The following is an 18,212-nucleotide window of genomic DNA, read 5'->3' as shown; positions in this document are numbered from 1 at the left end:
AGATCCCAAGGTTTCGCCTACAATGACATCATATACCGAATCCCCATTTGTGAATACCAGATCCAAAATGGCCTCCCTCCGGGTTGGCTCCTCAACCACTTGTTGCAGAGACAACCCCAGTAGGGAGTTTAGAATATCTGTACTCCTGGTAGAACTTGCTATTTTGGTTTTCCAGTTTATCTGGAAGATTGAAATCTCCCATAATGATAACTTCTCCTTTCATTGTCATTTTAGCTATTTCTTCAACTAGTAGATCATCTAGTTCTTTGACTTGACCAGGTGGTCTATATATCACACCTACACGAGTTACTGCATGATTAGCAAACTGCAGTTTCTCCCATTCTTCTTTGCAGGACCTCTCAAGCTCCATCAGGTTGGATGGGGAGGGTCGGTGCACAGCCATTTTCAGATCTCTCCAGAGATGTCCAATCGGGTTCAAGTCTGGACTCTGGCTGGGCCACTTAAGGACATTCACAGAGTTGTCCCATAGCCACTCCTTTGTTATCTTGGCTGTGTGCTTAGGGTTGTTGTCCTGTTGGAAGATGAACCTTTGCCCCAGTCTGAGGTCCAGATCGCTCTGGAGAAGGTTTTCATCATGAGCATGATGAAAGCATGATGCTGCCACCACCATGCTTCACTGTAGGGATGGTATTGGCCAGGTGATGAGCGGTGCCTGGTTTCCTCCAGACATGACACTTTCCATTCAGGCCAAAGAGTTCAATCTTTGTTTCATCAGAGCAGAGAATTTTGTTTCTCATGGTCTGAGAGTCCTTCAGGTGCCTTTTGGCAAACTCCAGGCGTGCTGTCATGTGCCTTTTACTGAGGAGTGGCTTCCGTCTGGCCACACCCATACAGGCCTGATTGGTGGAGTGCTGCAGAGATGGTTGTTCTTCTGGAAGGTTCTCCTCTCTCCACAGAGAAACGCTGGAGCTCTGTCAGAGTGACCATCGGTTCTTGGCCACCTCCCTGACTAAGGCCCCCCCTCCTCTGATCACTCAGTTTGGCCGGGGCGGCCCGCTCTAGGAAGAGTCCTGGTGGTTTCAAACTTCTTCCATTTACAGATGATGGAGGCCACTGTGCTCATTGGGCTCTTCAATGCTGCAGAAATGTTTCTGTACCCTTCCCCCCGATCTGTGCCTCCATACAATCCTGTCTCTGAGGTCTACAGACAATTCCTTGGACTTCATGGCTTGGTTTGTGCTCTGACATGCACTGTTACCTGTGGGACCTTCTATAGACAGGTGTGTGCCTTTCCAAATCACATCCAATCAACTGAATTTACCACAGGTGGACTCCAATCAAGTTGTAGAAACATCTCAAGGATGATCAGTGGAAATCAGATGCACCTGAGCTCAATTCTGTGTTTCATGGCAAAGGGTGTGAATACTTATGTACATGGGATTTTTTTTCCTTTTTATTTTTAATAAATTTGCAACGATTTCAAACAAAATTCTTTCACGTTGTCATTATGGGGGATTGTTTGTAGAATTTTGAGGAAAATAATGAATTGAATAAAGCTGTAACATAAAATGTGGAAAAAGTGAGGCACTGTGAATACTTTCCAGATGCACTGTAAGCGGGTGGAATCACCGGCTTTCATATTGTGCTCCCCGTTGTGATGGGAGCTCCTGGAGACCAAAACTGCACTTTGGCCTAAAAGCAAAACGCTATGTGTGGTATAAAACGAACACTGACCATCATCCTGAACACACCATCCCCACTGTGAAACAGGGTGGTGGCAGCATCATGGTGTGGGGATGCTTTTCTTCATCAGGGACAGGGAAGCTGATCAGAGTTGATGGGAAGATGGATGGAGCCAAATACAGGGAAATCTTAGAAGAAAACCTGTTAGAGTCTGCAAAAGACTTGAGACTGGGGGCGGAGGTTCACCTTCCAGCAGGACAACGACCCGAAACATCCAGCCAGAGCCACAATGGAATGGTTTACATCAAAGCATATTCATGTGTTAGAATGGCCCAGTCACAGTCCAGACCTAAATCACATTGAGAATCTGTGGCAAGACTTGAGAATTGCTGTTCACAGACGCTCTCCATGCAATCTGACAGAGTTTGAGATATTCTGCAAAGAAGAATGGGCAGAAATGTCCTCTCTAGATATGCAAAGCTGGTAGAGACATCCCCAAAAAGACTTGCAGCTGTAATTGTAGGGAAAGGTGAAGGTGAAGGGGGGGGGGGGTGAATGCAGCCACACTTTTCTTTGTATCAATTATGGCCACTTTGTGTCGGTCTATCACATAAAATCCCAATAAAATACATTTATGTTATGGTTTTAACATGAGAAAGTAAGGGAAATTTCAAGGGGTGTGAATCCTTTTTAAAGGCAATGTATACTGGAATTTATTTTTTTGGTTTTTACTAGTAATGGCGGCGATCAGCGACTTACAGCGGGACTGCGATGTTGCAGCAGACATTCGGACACTATGTGACACTTTGTGGGGACACCAATACAGTAATCAGTGCTAAAAATATGCACTGTCACTGAACTAATGACACTAGCAGGGAAGGAGTTAAACATCAGGGCTGATCAAAGGGTTAACTGTTTGCCTAGCCAGTGTTTGTGTGAGGTGCTTATACTAAACTTTCTAAACAGCGGGCCAGCTTACCGTCCTTTAGACTTTAGGGGGGGGGGGCTGAACTGTCGCCATTGGGCATAGAAGATGTATTGGTGTCAGTGAGATTAAACAATGCATCGTTGGTATCCGTGGGGGGGCGGGAATAGTCCCCAATCATTGGCGTCAGTGGGGGGGAATAGTGCCTCATCGGCGTCAATGGGGGGGGAATAAATAGTGCCCCATTGTTGGCATGGGGGGGGGGGAATAGTGCCCCGTCATTGGCATCAATTGGGGGGGGGGGGAGAATAGTGCCCCATAGTTGGCGTCAATGAGCGGGGGGATAGTGTCCCATCGTTGGTGTCAATGGGGGGGGGGGGAATAGTGCCCCATTGTTGACGTCAATGGGGGGGGGGGGGGAATAGTGGCCCATCGTTGGCATCAATTGGGGGGGGGGGGGGGGAGAGAAGAAAAGTGCCTCTTCGTTGGCGTCAATAGGGGAGGAATAGTGCACCATCATTGGCATCAATGGGGGGAGGAATAGTGCCCCCATCATTGGTATCAATTGAGGGGAGAGGATCAGTGCCATTGTTGGCATCAAAGGGGGGGGGGGAGAGGAATAGTGCCCCCATCGTTGGCGTCAATGGGAGGGGACGAATAGTGCCCCCATCATTGGCATCAATGGGGGGGAGGAATAGTGCCCCCATCGTTGGCATCAATGGGGGGGAGGAATAGTGCCCCCATAGTTGGCATCAATGGGGGGGGGGGAGGAATAGTGCCCCCATAGTTGGCGTCAATGCGGGGGAAAGGAATAGTGCCCCATTGTTGGCATCAGTAGCAGGAATTATGCCTGTTGTTGGTGGGAGGAATAGTGTCTTGTATCAGTGATAGGAAAAGTGCCCCAAAGGCTGGACAAAGGCAAGCAGAAGGCCAAAACCAAGTAAACACTGCACGAGGGGGAGCTTCTAGCACTTAGAATAGCGATACGGGCTTACAAAACAATAAACAAATATTGTTATTAGTGCTGCACTATGACCTGATTGTAAAAAAAAAAAAAGTTAAGAAAAAATTGATGAAACAGGAATAAATAAGTTCATAAAAGGGATCAAATCCAAGAGAGAAAAAGGAGTAGACGACACCACCGATCCCAGAGGAACCACAAAATGGATAGTGAGAAAGGGTGACTGGAAAATCAGGAAGAACACTTCATACCCTCTGTGAGAAGGTGATCTCCTTACCAGATGAGGTGGACCACTAGATTATAGGTGGTGAAACCAGGTATCTCATCTATCCATAAAGAATGGTCATATCTCCTCCAGCGTATTAAACAAATGTTAAGTGACTAGATCAGATGAACGATTGAACCTCCATCCAACAACACTAAAGGTGGTCATCAATCCTCACAATCATATGGCATGAAAGAGAGTAGACCCTCCCCCATAGTGCATTAAAAGATATAGCATTTATTAAAGAAAAACAGTTGCACCCACAATAAACGAAGCAAGATCAGGCGTACAGACAGCAATGGTGTTGCGGCATTCCTGCGGGCTTTGTTCCACTAGCCCGGCTTCTGGGGAGGGATACCAGCCACCCTCCAACCAGAACCGAGAAGCCGGAGGTAGTCACCGCTGTAGACCACGCCTTACATGTTTCGTCATATGCAACGTCATCTGGGGGGTTGGTCTGGGAGAAGCAGAAAGCCACATCAGGCCCCTAGGGGGCCATAGTTTGGAGACCCCTGATCCAGAGGTAAACAAGGATCAAAAAGTGTAAGCCGAGTATAATAAAATCCAAAAGGAAGAATGGTGGCTGTTTTAGGTAACAAGTTTATCTAAGGAAATGTTCCCAGCTTTCACCACGTGTATCTGGGCACTCCAAGTCACAGCAGGTAGGATGGTATATTCTGTATATCTGGTGGCATTTTGGTTATACATATTAAAAAAAAAAAAAAAAAATTAATACAAGATTGTTTAATACCCAAATTTAATGTTTTCATTTCTTTACATAATGAACCATCATTGGGCCCAAAAAAAACAAAACACTTCCAGCCTCCACCAGAGTGCAGAGTAGCCGGTACGGGGTTTGCAGTCCGTTCATGTGCGTCCCGGAATGGCTCCATGTGGCCTCCCAAGCAGCGGCTCCTGAGGAATATCGCTCTCCGATCCTCCATCAATTCTCCTCCTTTTCTGAGTGTTTGTGCACAGCAGCTATAAAGGCTCCTACATGCTCCGGGTCCATATCGGGGTACAAGCCATGGCCCAGGTTAGCTATATACGCCTGGCGGCCAAAGGCCTCCACCATCGTCTTTGCCATCTTTTCAATGTTCTCCTGCGAGAGAGAAAGAAAGGACACCATCACTTGGCGTGAAGCAAGGTTTACACTTTTGAGAAGGTTCTGGTTTGATTCCCCTATGTAATGATAACTTTTTTTTGAGGGGGTAATGATTCTTTATTTTGGAGGGGGCTAATGTACATGTCACATGCAGTGGGAGAGAAGGGGTTGAAGGGTACAGATGTGCAGGGGGTAAGGTGCACATTAACTGGAAGAGAAAGGGGAGGGCCCTCAAAATTTAAACTGCAGTACTGTACTTAGCGATCACAAGGCACAGAGCTGCTCTGATTGGCTCTGTGGCTTTTTGCCTAGGTAATGGGGGGTGTACAGGCAGGGACAGGGTAGGAGAATTGGAGAAAATTAGGGTATGGGGGGGCAAGAGGAAGGACTGCAAACCTATAAAAAAAAAAAAGACAACGCACAATTGTGTCCCTCCAGGGAGATTTCCCCTCATTTCCTGTCCCAGAGACACAACAGGAAGTACAGTAGTAGGAGAAGATTTCTCTCCAAAGTGAAGGAAATCCCCTCCACTCCTAGACCAGAAGATAAGAGGAAAATTTCCGACTGGGACACCAGTTTTGGCTCAAACTGTAACATTTTTGGATTTGCCATTGTTTTCTGTACAAGAATGAGGCTTCCAGAGACTCTATACTCTTCCTAAACAAGTAAATCCCAGCAGTCCCTGGTGAGAAGTTTCCCCAGAAGAAGCCGAGGAACGAGTTCTACACAACCTCAAAACTGTTTATTGTCGTCTATTGAAGACCTTTTGGTTCCCTCAACTGTACAATGAAAAAAATGATGGGGGCAAAAGCAGGTCAGGGCTCGTACACGGGGCTGTTAGGAGGCAGTCCTGCATGCACGAGCATCCAGAACTTTCCAAACAACTCCCCGGGGGGGCTCAGCCGCTGCTCAACAAATACCCACTGACAGCCGCATCTCATCATTGCGGTCAATGGGCGGCTGTACCCAGCTGTGGGTTCCAGGAAAGGTTTGGGGGAGGTTCCTGAGTCCTGCAGCCCAGCCTCCCATTTGGTCCTGATTGTTCAGTGCTGCCGCCCTGAACTTTCAGTCAGGGAGAGTAGGGAGTATGCGCTGTAGACATTACAGAATGGTCACATGACAGGAGTACATGGTCCCCAGCGATAACACCGCACATACTTGCCCATCCTAGACCTTCCCAAGTCCAGAGTAGTTGGTACCTCCTCCCCAGTGACAACGCAGCACATGCTCGCCAGTCCCAGCTCTGCCCACATTAGAAGTATATAGTCCTTTATCCCCAGTGATTGCCCATCCTAGACCTTCCCACATCTGAAGTCCATGGTCCCTCATCCCTTTGTCCCCAGTGATTGCCTATCCTAGACCTTCCCACATCTGAAGTCCATGGTCCCTCATCCCTTTGTCCCCAGTGATTGCCCATCCTAGACCTTCCCACATCTGAAGTCCATGGTCCCTCATCCCTTTGTCCCCAGTGATTGCCCATCCTAGACCTTCCCACATCTGAAGTCCATGGTCCCTCATCCCTTTGTCCCCAGTGATTGCCCATCCTAGACCTTCCCACATCTGAAGTCCATGGTCCCTCATCCCTTTGTCCCCAGTGATTGCCCATCCTAGACCTTCCCACATCTGAAGTCCATGGTCCCTCATCCCTTTGTCCCCAGTGATTGCCCATCCTAGACCTTCCCACATCTGAAGTCCATGGTCCCTCATCCTTTTCTCCCCAGTGATTGCCCATCCTAGACCTTCCCACATCTGAAGTCCATGGCCCCTCATCCCTTTATCCCCAGTGTTTGCCTATCCTAGACCTTCCCACATCTGAAGTACATGGTCCCTAATCCCCAGTGATAACAGCACATGCTCGCTTGTCCACATTAGGAGTACATAGTCCTTTATCCCCAGTGATCGCCCATCCTAGACCTTCCCACGCCTGGAGTACATGATCCCTCATCCCCAGTGATGGCGTAGAACATGGGTGTCCAACCTTTTGGCTTCTCTGGGCCACATTGAGTGTAGAATAATTTTCTCGGGCCGCACTTAAAATATATACAATAGTTAAGGTATATAAGTAATAAAACGGTGCTGCTCCCTTCCCGAGCTGCCGCGCCCCCCGCACTAATTTAACACAACTAGAGGATGATCCCCTCCGAGGCAGCCTCTGCCTACAGTTAGTTGGAAGCCGCCGTGGCTGTGCCCTCGACTCAACTTCCTTCCTTCCTCCCCAGCAAAAAATAAATAAATTGTCAGGGGGCAGTGGGCCGCATTGCCCGCGGTTCTGGGCAGCAGGTTGGACATGCCCGGCGTAGAACATGCTCAGCCATCCTAGTCCTTCCCATGCCCATGGCCAGAGTACATAGTCCCCAGTGATGACACAGCACATGCTCACCTGTCCCAGGCCTGCCCACATTAGGAGTACATAGTCCTTTATCCCCAGTGATCGCCTATCCCAGATCTTCCTATGTCCGGAGTACATGGTCCCTCATCCTCAGTGAGGACGCAGCACATGCTCGCCCGTCCCAGGTCTGCCCACATTGGGAGTACAAAGTCCTAAATCCACAGTGATTGCTCATCCTAGACCTTCCCAAGTCTGGAGTACTTGGTCCCTTAGACCCAGTGATGACGCAGTACATGCTCGCATATCCCAGGTCTGCCCACGTTAGGAGTACATAAGGTCTAGGATGGGTGCTAACTCAGGACAAAGGATTATGTACTCCTAACGTGGGCAGACCTGGGATGTGTGAGCATGTGCTGCATCATCACTGGGTCTAAGGGACCATGTACTCCAGACATGGGAAGGTCTAGGATGGGCAATCACTGGGGATTTAGGACTTTGTACTCCCAATGTGGGCAGACCTGGGATGGGCGAGCATGTGCTGCATCATCACTGAGGATGAGGGACCATGTACTCCAGCCATAGGAAGGTCTAGGATGGGAAATTACCGGGGATCAAAGACTATGTACTCCTAACATGGGCAGACCTGGGACAGACGATAATGTGCTGCATCCTCACTGGAGATGAGGGACAATGTACTCCAGACATGGGAAGGTCTACGATGGGTGCTAACCTCATCCCCAGTGAGGACGCAGCACATGCTAGTCTGTCCCAGATCTGCCCATGTTAGGAGTACATAGTCCTTTATCCCCAATAATTCCCCAGCCATAGGAAGGTCTAGGATGGGGAATTATTAGGGATAAAGGACTATGTACTCCTAACATGGGCAGATCTGGGACAGACTAGCATGTGCTGCGTCCTCACTGGGGATGAGGTTTGCACCCATCGTAGACCTTCCCATGTCTGGAGTACATTGTCCTCATCTCCAGTGAGGATGCAGCACATGATCGTCTGTCCCAGGTCTGCCCATGTATGGAGTACATAGTCCTTTATCCCCGGTAATTTCCCATCCTAGACCTTCCTATGGCTGGAGTACATGGTCCCTCATCCTCAGTGATGACACAGCACATGCTCGCCCGTCCCAGGTCTACCCATGTTAGGAGTACATAGTCCTTTATCCCCAGTGATCGACCATCCTGGACCGTCCAGAGTACATGATCCCTCCTCCCCAGTGATGACGCAGCACATGCTCGCCTGTTCCAAGTCTGCCCACATTGGGAATACAAAGTCCTTTATTCTCAGTGATCTTCCATCCTAGTTGGTCCCTCATCCCTAGTGATAACACAGCACATGCTCGCCCGTTCCAAACCCGCCTGTGTTAGGAGTACAAGGTCTTTTATCCCCAGTGATAACAGCACATGGAAGCTCCATCTCAGGCTGACGCATGCACACTGTATACATTACATAATGGTCAAATGGCCGTCTCATCCCCAGTAATAACACAGAACATGCACGCCTCATCCAGGGCTGAAGACCTCAGATAACGGTCCTATGATTGCTCACACTGAGTAGAAATGGTCCCTCATCCCCAATGATAACACAAAACATGTTCTACCCCCACCCCAGACTGATGAACGCACGTAGAATGGCTATGGTAGGGCTCCAGGGGACCTATTGTTGCATGTAGCATTTTACTCTTCCACACTCCATAGGGTGTAGGTCCTCGGGCTTGCCCTCAACTTCTTGAGGGGAGGACATGTGGTTTTATATTTAGGTTCCACCCCCTCCACCACCTCCCATGAGGGTCGAGGGAGCCCCACCAAGCACTTGTATGGACCTTGCCTCGCAGGTCCTCTGAAAAATGGTGTCCACCTAGTTTCAGATGGCCAAGGTCTCTTCTCCTCCTTGAGGACCATGCGTTCCACCCTGTTGTATTTTTTTTGTACGCTTCACTTTTTTTTTTTTTATTACAACTTTGTCATAGCGCCTGATGTTAGTTTTGTGAGTGCGCACTGCACTGCAGAGCACAAAATAAAGAGGCTCCCTAGGACCCCTCAAGGCAGAGTGACCACCCTAAAGATAGAAAACAGAGAACACAAAAAAGGGAACATTGCAAGTCCTGTGCTGTGCGGCTACAGATCACATTTCAGGTTTCATAACACTTCAATGGTGGAGTTGTGTAACCAACAATTGTCTGTGTGGTTATGAAGAAGAGAACGCTGAGGGGGGAGGGGGGAGATTACAGAGTTCTGTATAGAAATTTTCGGGTTCTCACCTTACTGGCGTACAGGGCGCAGGGGTCCAGATTTCCCTGCAGGGTCAACCTCCGTCCTGTCCTCTCCCTGCAATAAAAGAGACAATCAGACCAATGACCAAACACCAGAGATCACACCGGGGGGGGGGGGGGTTTTGGAGATTTACTAAAACTGGAGCACACAGAATCTGGTGCAGCTCTGCCTGGGAACAAATCGGCTTCTAACTTCAGTTTGTTCAATTAGGTTTTGGAAATAAAACCTGGAAGCTGATTGGTTACTATGCAGAGCTGCACCAAATTTTGTACCCTCCAGTTTAAGTAAATAACCCCCCAATGTGTCTGTAGAGTTACATACAGGGCAATCAACATAAGGGGGGGCCAGGCCCTATGGGGTCAGTTGGGGGGCCTGGACCCGGTGCAGTGTTATTCAATGTGCGCATGTGAGAACAGTGCAGCATCATTCTAAATCTCTTCTCCCCTCCACGATCGATTGCCAGTGGATGAGGGAGGGAGGGATGGATGTACTGCAGTGCACCTCCCCTAGCACAAAATCTCTACCCCCCCAAAATCTCCCCTTCGAGCACAAATCCTTACCCATCAATTATACCCTCCCTGCACAAATCCTTACCCACCAATTGTTCCCTTTTTTGCACCAATGCCCCCTCCTAGCACAAATTCTTACCTGGCAATTATTCCCTTTCTTGCACCAATCCCCCCAGTAGATGAGAGGGAGGAAGGTATGTGCTGCAGTGCACCTCCCCAAGCACAAATTCTCTATCCCTCAAAAACCTCTGAGCACCAATCCCTCCTCCGAGCACAAATCCTTACCCACCAATTATTCCCTCCTAGCACAAATCCATTCCCCCCCAAACTTACCCTTTTAGCACAAATGCCCCCCCCCCCAAAAAAAAAAAAAAAAAAAAAAAAAAAAAAACACACTTGCTCCTACCACAAATCCACATCTCTCCCATCAACACACCCCTCCTTCAACCCCCCCCCCTCCTATCACAAATCTACTTCCCCCCCCATCCCACCTCCCAGCACACCCCCTTCAAATTCCACCTCCTAGCACAAATCCCCCCTCCAATCACACCTACTAGCTCAAATTTTTCCTCCTCTCAAAATGCTCTCATAACAAAAAATCCACTCTCTCCCCCCTCCTTTAAATTTCCTCTCCTAGCACATATCTCCTCCTCCACCAAAAACACTTTTGTCAGGTAGGTTCCTTAGTTATGCTTTTTTTGCTCCTCTCACCTGTAAATTAAATGAGTAAGGCCCTTTTCAAAATCTGACAGGTGGGCGGAGCTGGGAACCCGGGTACAGGAAAGACCCTAATAAGTTAGACACAGCAGGCAAAAATTAACCCACTGATATCCACACATAACTGAAATACAAAGATTTAGGTGGAATAACTCTTTAAAGAGTCACACAGATTCTCCCCCCCCCCCCCCCCCATTCTGAAGCTGCGCTATACGTGGGGCTCAAAGTGAAGAAATGTCATCAGCACACCAAGGATTCCTCGAATGGGTCCAAAGGTTTATTCCGTGGGCACATAGATATGCAGCAATATTTACGAGCCACGCAGGGCCCCTTCATCAGGCAAGCGATTGGGCCCTGCGTGGCTCCGAAACGTTGCTACATATCTACTATGTGACCATAGAATCATGGGATTTCTGACATACCGTAAAATCCATTTCTTTGATGGACATAGCTCCTGATCTTCTTAGCCATTGGGTTATACTGCCCCCTACAGGAGTAGGATACTAGGCAGATAAAAGTCTGGCTCTGCCTATGGGCAGTCCAAGGGGGTACACTCCTCTCTGCTATAGGTACTCCTTTTTGTTACAAGCAGTGTCAGAAAATATAACTCCATAGAGGGGTGGGTGCTGTGTCCGTCAAGGAACATCAGAGAAATGGATTTTACTGCAAGTCAAAAATCCCATTTTCAATTTCATTCATTGACGGACACAGCTTCTGATTTTCTTAACCAATGGGTTGTCCCAAAGGAGTAACATGAGGGGTGGGAGCAGCGAAAAAAATTCCCAAGGCTAACTATAGCCAACCAGGTAAACAGGAGCTCAACCAAAACAACTGGAGCCCACCTGAAAAAAAAAACAATACACCCTCAGAGGAACAGATCCTCTAAACAGCAGCCTGCAAATCCTTGCGGCCAAAGGAAGCAGCTGCATATTCCAACACATCCAAATTTATAGAACTTTGTGAAAGTGTGCACCGACAACCAGGTGGTCACCTTGCAAACCTGCGTCACTGATGCCTGATGACGGAATGCCCAGGAGTAGAATGTGCCTTGACAGGGAAAGGAGGAACCGGACCCCTGATGGAATAGGCCTGAATCACCATCTGTCTGATCCATCTGGAAATGGTCACAGAGGAAGCGAACAACCCTTTCCTGAGGCCCATCAGTGAGCACAAAGAGTGAGTCTGATTACCCAATTACCTAAAAGACTCCGTAGCTGCCAGGTACACTCTAATCCCCTGGACCAAATCCAAGGCATACAAAGCAACTTTCTTCAGGTGTTTTGGCCTGGGACAGAGGGAAAGCAACACAATGTCTTCATGCAAATAAAAAAAAAATCAGACAATCTTGAGGAAGGAACGACGGACAGGGGGCGAAGAACCACCTTATCACTGTAAACCACAGGGTAATGCCGCCAATTTCGACAGCCTGAGCGCAGAGTTAAAAGACCCCAAAAAGGCCATCTTCTGGGACAGTGTAAGCAGAGAAATCTCCCAAAGGTTCTCAAAAGGAGGCTTCTGGAGAACAGAGCACTAAATTGGGGTCCCAAGGCGGCAACGTGGACCGCACTAGAGGGGTCAAGTGCCTAACTCCCTGAAGAAAAGTACGCACCAGGGAGTATGTGGCCAAGGGCCGTTGAAAGAAGACTGCTAAAGCCGACACCTGGCCCTTGATAGTACTCAAGGCCAGTTTCTGCTCAACCCTTCTTTGAAGGAAGGTCAAGATCCGAGCCACCGAGAGAGCGAGGATGAACCCCAAGAGATTTACACCACGCACTGTATGACTTCCACATACGATGGTAGATCTTCCTAGAAGTAGATTTCCTAGCATTTAACAGCGTTAGAATCACCAATGCAGACAAATCCCTTAGGGACCCCAAGGAGACGCTTTGGTCTTCCCCCACTCTTTAGCAACAATTCTGTCAAAATAGGAGAGGAAAGGGAACACCTTTGGCTCTCTGGATGGCTTGTGAATGCCACAGGGAACCTGCGCCTCCGTTGCAGCTGCATCCTCCATTTTTAAGGTCTCCTGTACAGATACAATCAGTGCTTCCACCAGCACCTTTTCGTGCAGATGTGGAGGAATTCTTGAGGATTCCGGGTGCGTGGTCGAAGACCCAGCAGGGTGACCCACGTCCGTAGCGGCCGAATCAGATTCAGGATCTGTGGAGACAGATGAGGCAGGGGAAGGCGGGGCGCTTTTTGCTAGCCCGTTGCCTGAAAACCACCTCCACCCGGGACACAAAGGACTCCAGGCCCGCAGCCAGTGCATGGATGGATGGATGGATGGTTGGGACCCAGAGGGACCCCACAAAAAGTGTAAAACACTGCAAAGGGACAGCCCCCACCACACTGGAAGCACCATGCAATCCTCAGCAGAAAGGGGGAGGACCCCAATAGACTTACCACCCAGCAGTAACAGGCACCCACAGCCACCAGGATAATCTGCACTCCACGTGCGGCAATCAGGAAGTGAAAAGATTCAGGAGTCAGTACCAGGGGATGAGGAGGAGTTCCCACCGTCAAAATCGCCGCCCACAGGGCTCCACAGTATGGATGCCACCATTTTTAAATGGCAAACCACTGCAAAATGGCCGCTGGACTACACAAACATGGCCACCCTGCATTGAGCACACAGGCTACAACAAAATAGCAGCACCTCTAGACAGGTACAAAACACCCCCGCCAAGCCGATTGTCCAGTCGTCGCCGGCGGTGCACCCCCCCCCCCCCCGCCAGCATAGCGCCCTCCCCTCATCCCAGGAGGGGGACCAGAACACCCACACAGCTCCAGCATAAGTAGGGGGGGGGGGGGAACAGAGTGAAAGGGGTGCCTAACAGGAAGGAGGGGAACCCAGGGGTCCGACCGTCCCAAGAAGGGGCCCATGTCCACCCCACAACCCTCCAGGGGAAGGGGGGGGGGACGGGGGGGACAGCTACTCACCATACCAGGAACCAGGTGGGCAGCGCTCCAGACAGAACCGCTCGCCATCTAAATGGGGAGGGGAGGGCTGTCGGCCAAAAGGAACGCTGCGACTCAGGCTGAAACCCAGTCGTATGCGACCTCACGAGGCGTTTAACTTGCAGGCCAGCCCCCATCCAGTGGGGCTATGTCACGGCTCGTCTAGCGCAGAGCTGAGGTTTGGGCGCGCTCACTGGCCAGGTTGGGGGTGGCCACTGGATCCAGATTATCCAGCCCATCTCCCAGTCCGGCAGTTGATTGCAGATCTCACAGGAAAAAAACAGGAGAAAATTTCTATCTAAAAAGAAAAAATTGCCAGAGATCCCAGCAAGGAACTAGGAACTTACTCCTGACTAGGCAGGAAAAAAAAAAAACTTAGTACCTATAGCAGAGAGGGAGTATACCCCCCTGGGACTGCCCATAGGCGTAGCCAGATTTGTTTTCTGCCTAGTGTCCTCCTCCTGTAGGGGGCAGTATAACCCAATGGTAAAGAAGATCAGGAGCCGTGTCCATCAATGAACGAAAGAGAAAAAGCTCTGGACCCTTTCCAGGAATCCTTGGTGACATTTCTTCACTTGGGAGTACTCACGGTTTCCAACCTATGGTCATTACAGCACCCAGCATCACTGAACTGCCGGTTATCTTGAATGTGTGCATGGGGAAATATTGCATTTCGATTAAAACTTGGAGTTCCTCACCTGGCCTCCTGGGGGCGAATCGTCCAATCCAGCCCAACCACCTCATAGCCGGACTGTGAGAGATCCTCTAAAGCGTAATGAGCGTCCTTAGCGAATACAATCTGAAAGAAGTAAATTATTATTAATGAACGTTTAGAAAATAAATGCAAAAAAGATGTTCATAAGTGCAAGAACTACAAAGTCCAGCAGGATAGGTACACAAAGGGCTCCCCTCACCCCACCCAAGATGGAAAGATGTTGAGAGTCTTTTTCCCCACTGCCCACACCGATCAATACAACCGTGCCGGATCACTATACAGAGCACCGATCCTCTCCCCGACTGAACCGTCATTCACATTCACTGCAAATCCAGCTCATTATATATATGTATTATATATACACATCGATACATACATACGATCCTGCACAGAACGGCCGCCCTGTCTCAGTAAATCTGATATTGGGCGGTCGGGAAGTGGTTATAATACTCATTTTGTTTACAATTTTTATTACCACTAATAAAAAGTAATAACAACATTATTATTTTGTTAATATTAATGAATAGAAATAAAAAAAAAATATAATATATATATATATATATATATATATATATATATATATATATATATATATATATATATATATATATATATATATATATATATATATATAATGTATTTATTTATTACAGGTACTTCTATAGCACCGATAAGTTACGCATCGCTTTACATCCATTTTATTACACTCCCATTAGTCCCTGCCCTCCCAAGGAGCTTACACTCCAAGTCCCCTTACCCCCATTCATACACAGTAGGGCAAAATTTAGACAGGAGCCAATTAACCTCCCAGCTTGTCTTTGGAGTGTGGGGGTAAACCAAAGTACCCGGAGGAAACCCGCACAGGAAGAACATGCAAACGCCAGGCAGGTAGTGCCGTGGTGGGGGATTTGAGCCAGTGCTGCTAGGCAGAAGTGCTAACCACTTAGCCACTGTGCTAGAGTTTCCCCTCATTTCCTGACTTGGGTGTCACCAGAACAGGAAATGAGGGAATGGGAGGTCATTCGGACAGGAAGACACAAAAATCTGGCAGAAGAAGCGCTAATGTTTTCCCACTCCATGTAAAATAAGAAGTTTTGGTTGGATTGGGGCAATAAGTATCAAAAAAGAACCTGAAGTGCATTTTCATCTTTGAAGTCCACACCCTACTGAGAGAGCTTCATAAAGTCAACATGACCCACATATAGGGGAATATAAAATGTACACAATACACATGGCACAGATTGCAGTATGATGGACAAAGTAATGGGGGACAAAATGGTCACATGACCCACATGGCACAGACAGTGGCACAGGGAACCTACCATGGGCACCACCTCCATCCCCTCAGCTTTCAGCTTCTGTTTCACCCTGTGAGCAATCTCGCGGAGATACGGCAGAGAGAATTCGGCAAATTGCTGGGGTCCCAGACAGCCGGCATGAGACTCAAACACCTGCAAAGCCTGAATACACAGGGACATAACTGGTTAAAAAAAACTACATTTAGAAACGTTACTGGCACTCGTCTCTCCCTGACTACATTACCTAAAGAGGGTGACAACATTTCTGCAGTTCTACATGAATTGAAAAAATAGGATTCATGACTTCTAGAGTAGCTAAAAAAATAAACCAAAGAGTGTCCACCAATATGGGGGTATAAGGTTCTCGGGTAAGGGCGTCCACCCATATGGTGGTGTGGAGGAGTTCTCGGGTAAGGGCGTCCACCCATATGGTGGTGTGGAGGAGTTCTCGGGTAAGGGCGTCCCCCCATACGGGGGTGTGGAAGAGTTCTCGGGTAAGGGCGTCCACCCATACGGTGGTGTGGAGGAGTTCTTGGGTAAGGGCGTCCACCCATATGGTGGTGTGGAGGAGTTCTCGGGTAAGAGCGTCCACCCATATGGTGGTGTGGAGGAGTTCTCAGGTAAGGGTCATCACACACATGGTGGTATGGAGCTCTAGGGTAAGGGTCATCACACATATGGTGGTATGGAGTTCTCAGGTCAGGTAAGGGTCATCACACATATGGTGGTATGGAGTTCAGGTCAGGTAAGGGTCCTCACACATGGTGGTATGGAGCTCTAGGGTAAGGGTCCTCACACATATGGTGGTATGGAGTTCTCATGTCAGGTAAGGGTCATCACACATATGGTGGTATGGAGCTCTAGGGTAAAGGTCATCACACATATGGTGGTATGGAGCTCTAGGGTCAGGTAAGGGTCATCACACATATGGTGGTATGGAGTGCTCATGTAAGGGTGATCACAGGTATGTGGGTGTGGAGTTCTCAGGTAAGGGTCATCATAAATATGGTGGTATGGAGTTCTCGGGTAAGGGTGATTACACATACTGGTATAGAGGTAACCAAAAAAAAAAAAAAAATCTACCTGGGCACCTGCTGCCACCTGTCCCACCAGGTAATCCACAATGACGTCCGTGAGCTGCTGCAGGAGCTGCTGACTTTCAGTTGGGTTCTGATAAAGCCAACGTTTGGCCTTGGACATTGTGGCGGATCCACCACCTTCAATCATATAGGTCATCAGTGTCCACTAGGATGGAAGAGAAGACACACAGGTCACCAGACATCTACAATATGCACACATTTACCAGCAGATATCAGGACTCTGAAATCCTCATTTACCCTCCTGAAGGAACAGAGGAACAGAGTAACTCAATCAGGAACGCCATTAGAAATGATTGGGCCCAGTACAGCCTGCAGGTGAAAACATAAATCACCAACTCATCCTGGATCTTCACAATGGTATCCAGAAGTTTATTTAAACCACTTGCTGACCAGTGGTATACCCATATATAGTTTTTTAGAGCTGGAGGTCGGCTCTCTTGTAAAAGCAATCCTAGTGGCTAACTAACCACTTGATTGCGTTTACAAGCAGCAGGAGGGGACGTCTCACCCCCCCCCCCTCTCTTGCTCCCTTCTGTGGCTTTTTCTGTCTCTCTCGTCCCACCTGGGAAGTGTGAGCGACCAGTCAGCGCTTCTACTGGCTAATCTGAGCGCCTCTGGTAAACCGTAATCGATGACCTGACATCACTTCCGGTTTCCCAAGATAGCACCATTTCAAAAATCAAAAGCATTTGAAAACCCCAATGTTTGGGGCGATTTAATGCTTTTAAAGGCAGAGGAGGGATCTGGGGTCCTTTAGACCCCTGACCCCTCCATGAAGAGTACCAGTCACTGCCTATTTCCATCACAAGGGATGTTAACATGCCTTGTGACAGCAATAAAAGTGCTCAAAAAAATGTTTTTATATATAATATATCTATACAAGAAGAAAAAAAAAATTTATTTATATATATATAAAAATAAAAAGCCCCTTATGCTCATGTACAAAAGAAAACACACGAACAGCGATCGTTCCAAACGTGAGGTATCACCGCAAACGTCATATCATGTGCCGTAATTCTAGCACCAGACCTCCTCTGTAAATCTAAAGTGGTAACCTGTAAAGGCTTTTAAAGTGTCGCCTATAGATAGTAAAATTGACGCCGTTTGTCACCGTTGCGCAGACGAATGCAATTTCAAAAGCGTGACATATTTGGTATCTATTTACTTGGTGTAACATCATCTTTTATAGCATACCAAAAATTGGATTATAGATTGTGTTTTTTCCATTAAAATGCAAAAAAAGTGTATTTTTTCCCAAAAAAAGTGCGCTTGAAAAAAACGCTGCATAAATACCGTGTGACATTAAAAAAAAAAAGAAGTATTAATAAATATAATATTATATAATTTTTTTTTTTTTTTTTATTTGGGGGGTTCTAACAAATTTTCTAGCAAAAAAATAAT

At 47.9% G+C, this 18,212-nt stretch overlaps 1 protein-coding gene across 1 annotated transcript in view; it reads right to left on the bottom strand.

The window, feature by feature from the left end:
- Positions 1-4,580: 4,580 nt before the first annotated feature.
- UROD (uroporphyrinogen decarboxylase) overlaps positions 4,581-18,212 on the bottom strand; it is a 28,656-nt gene continuing 15,024 nt past the window's right edge. The window contains exons 6-10 of the mRNA XM_082265265.1: positions 16,795-16,956; positions 15,736-15,873; positions 14,397-14,497; positions 9,502-9,568; positions 4,581-4,897 (exon numbers count right to left, since the gene is read on the bottom strand). Coding sequence (XP_082121391.1) covers positions 4,739-4,897; positions 9,502-9,568; positions 14,397-14,497; positions 15,736-15,873; positions 16,795-16,956 — 627 coding nt within the window. The 3' untranslated portion in view covers positions 4,581-4,738. The remainder of the gene's footprint in view (positions 4,898-9,501; positions 9,569-14,396; positions 14,498-15,735; positions 15,874-16,794; positions 16,957-18,212) is intronic.

This window comes from Pelophylax lessonae, assembly GCF_965119305.1.
Source record: "Pelophylax lessonae genome assembly, chromosome: 8".
Taxonomy (NCBI): domain Eukaryota; kingdom Metazoa; phylum Chordata; class Amphibia; order Anura; family Ranidae; genus Pelophylax; species Pelophylax lessonae.
This window is presented reverse-complemented; position numbering and strand designations above follow the sequence as displayed.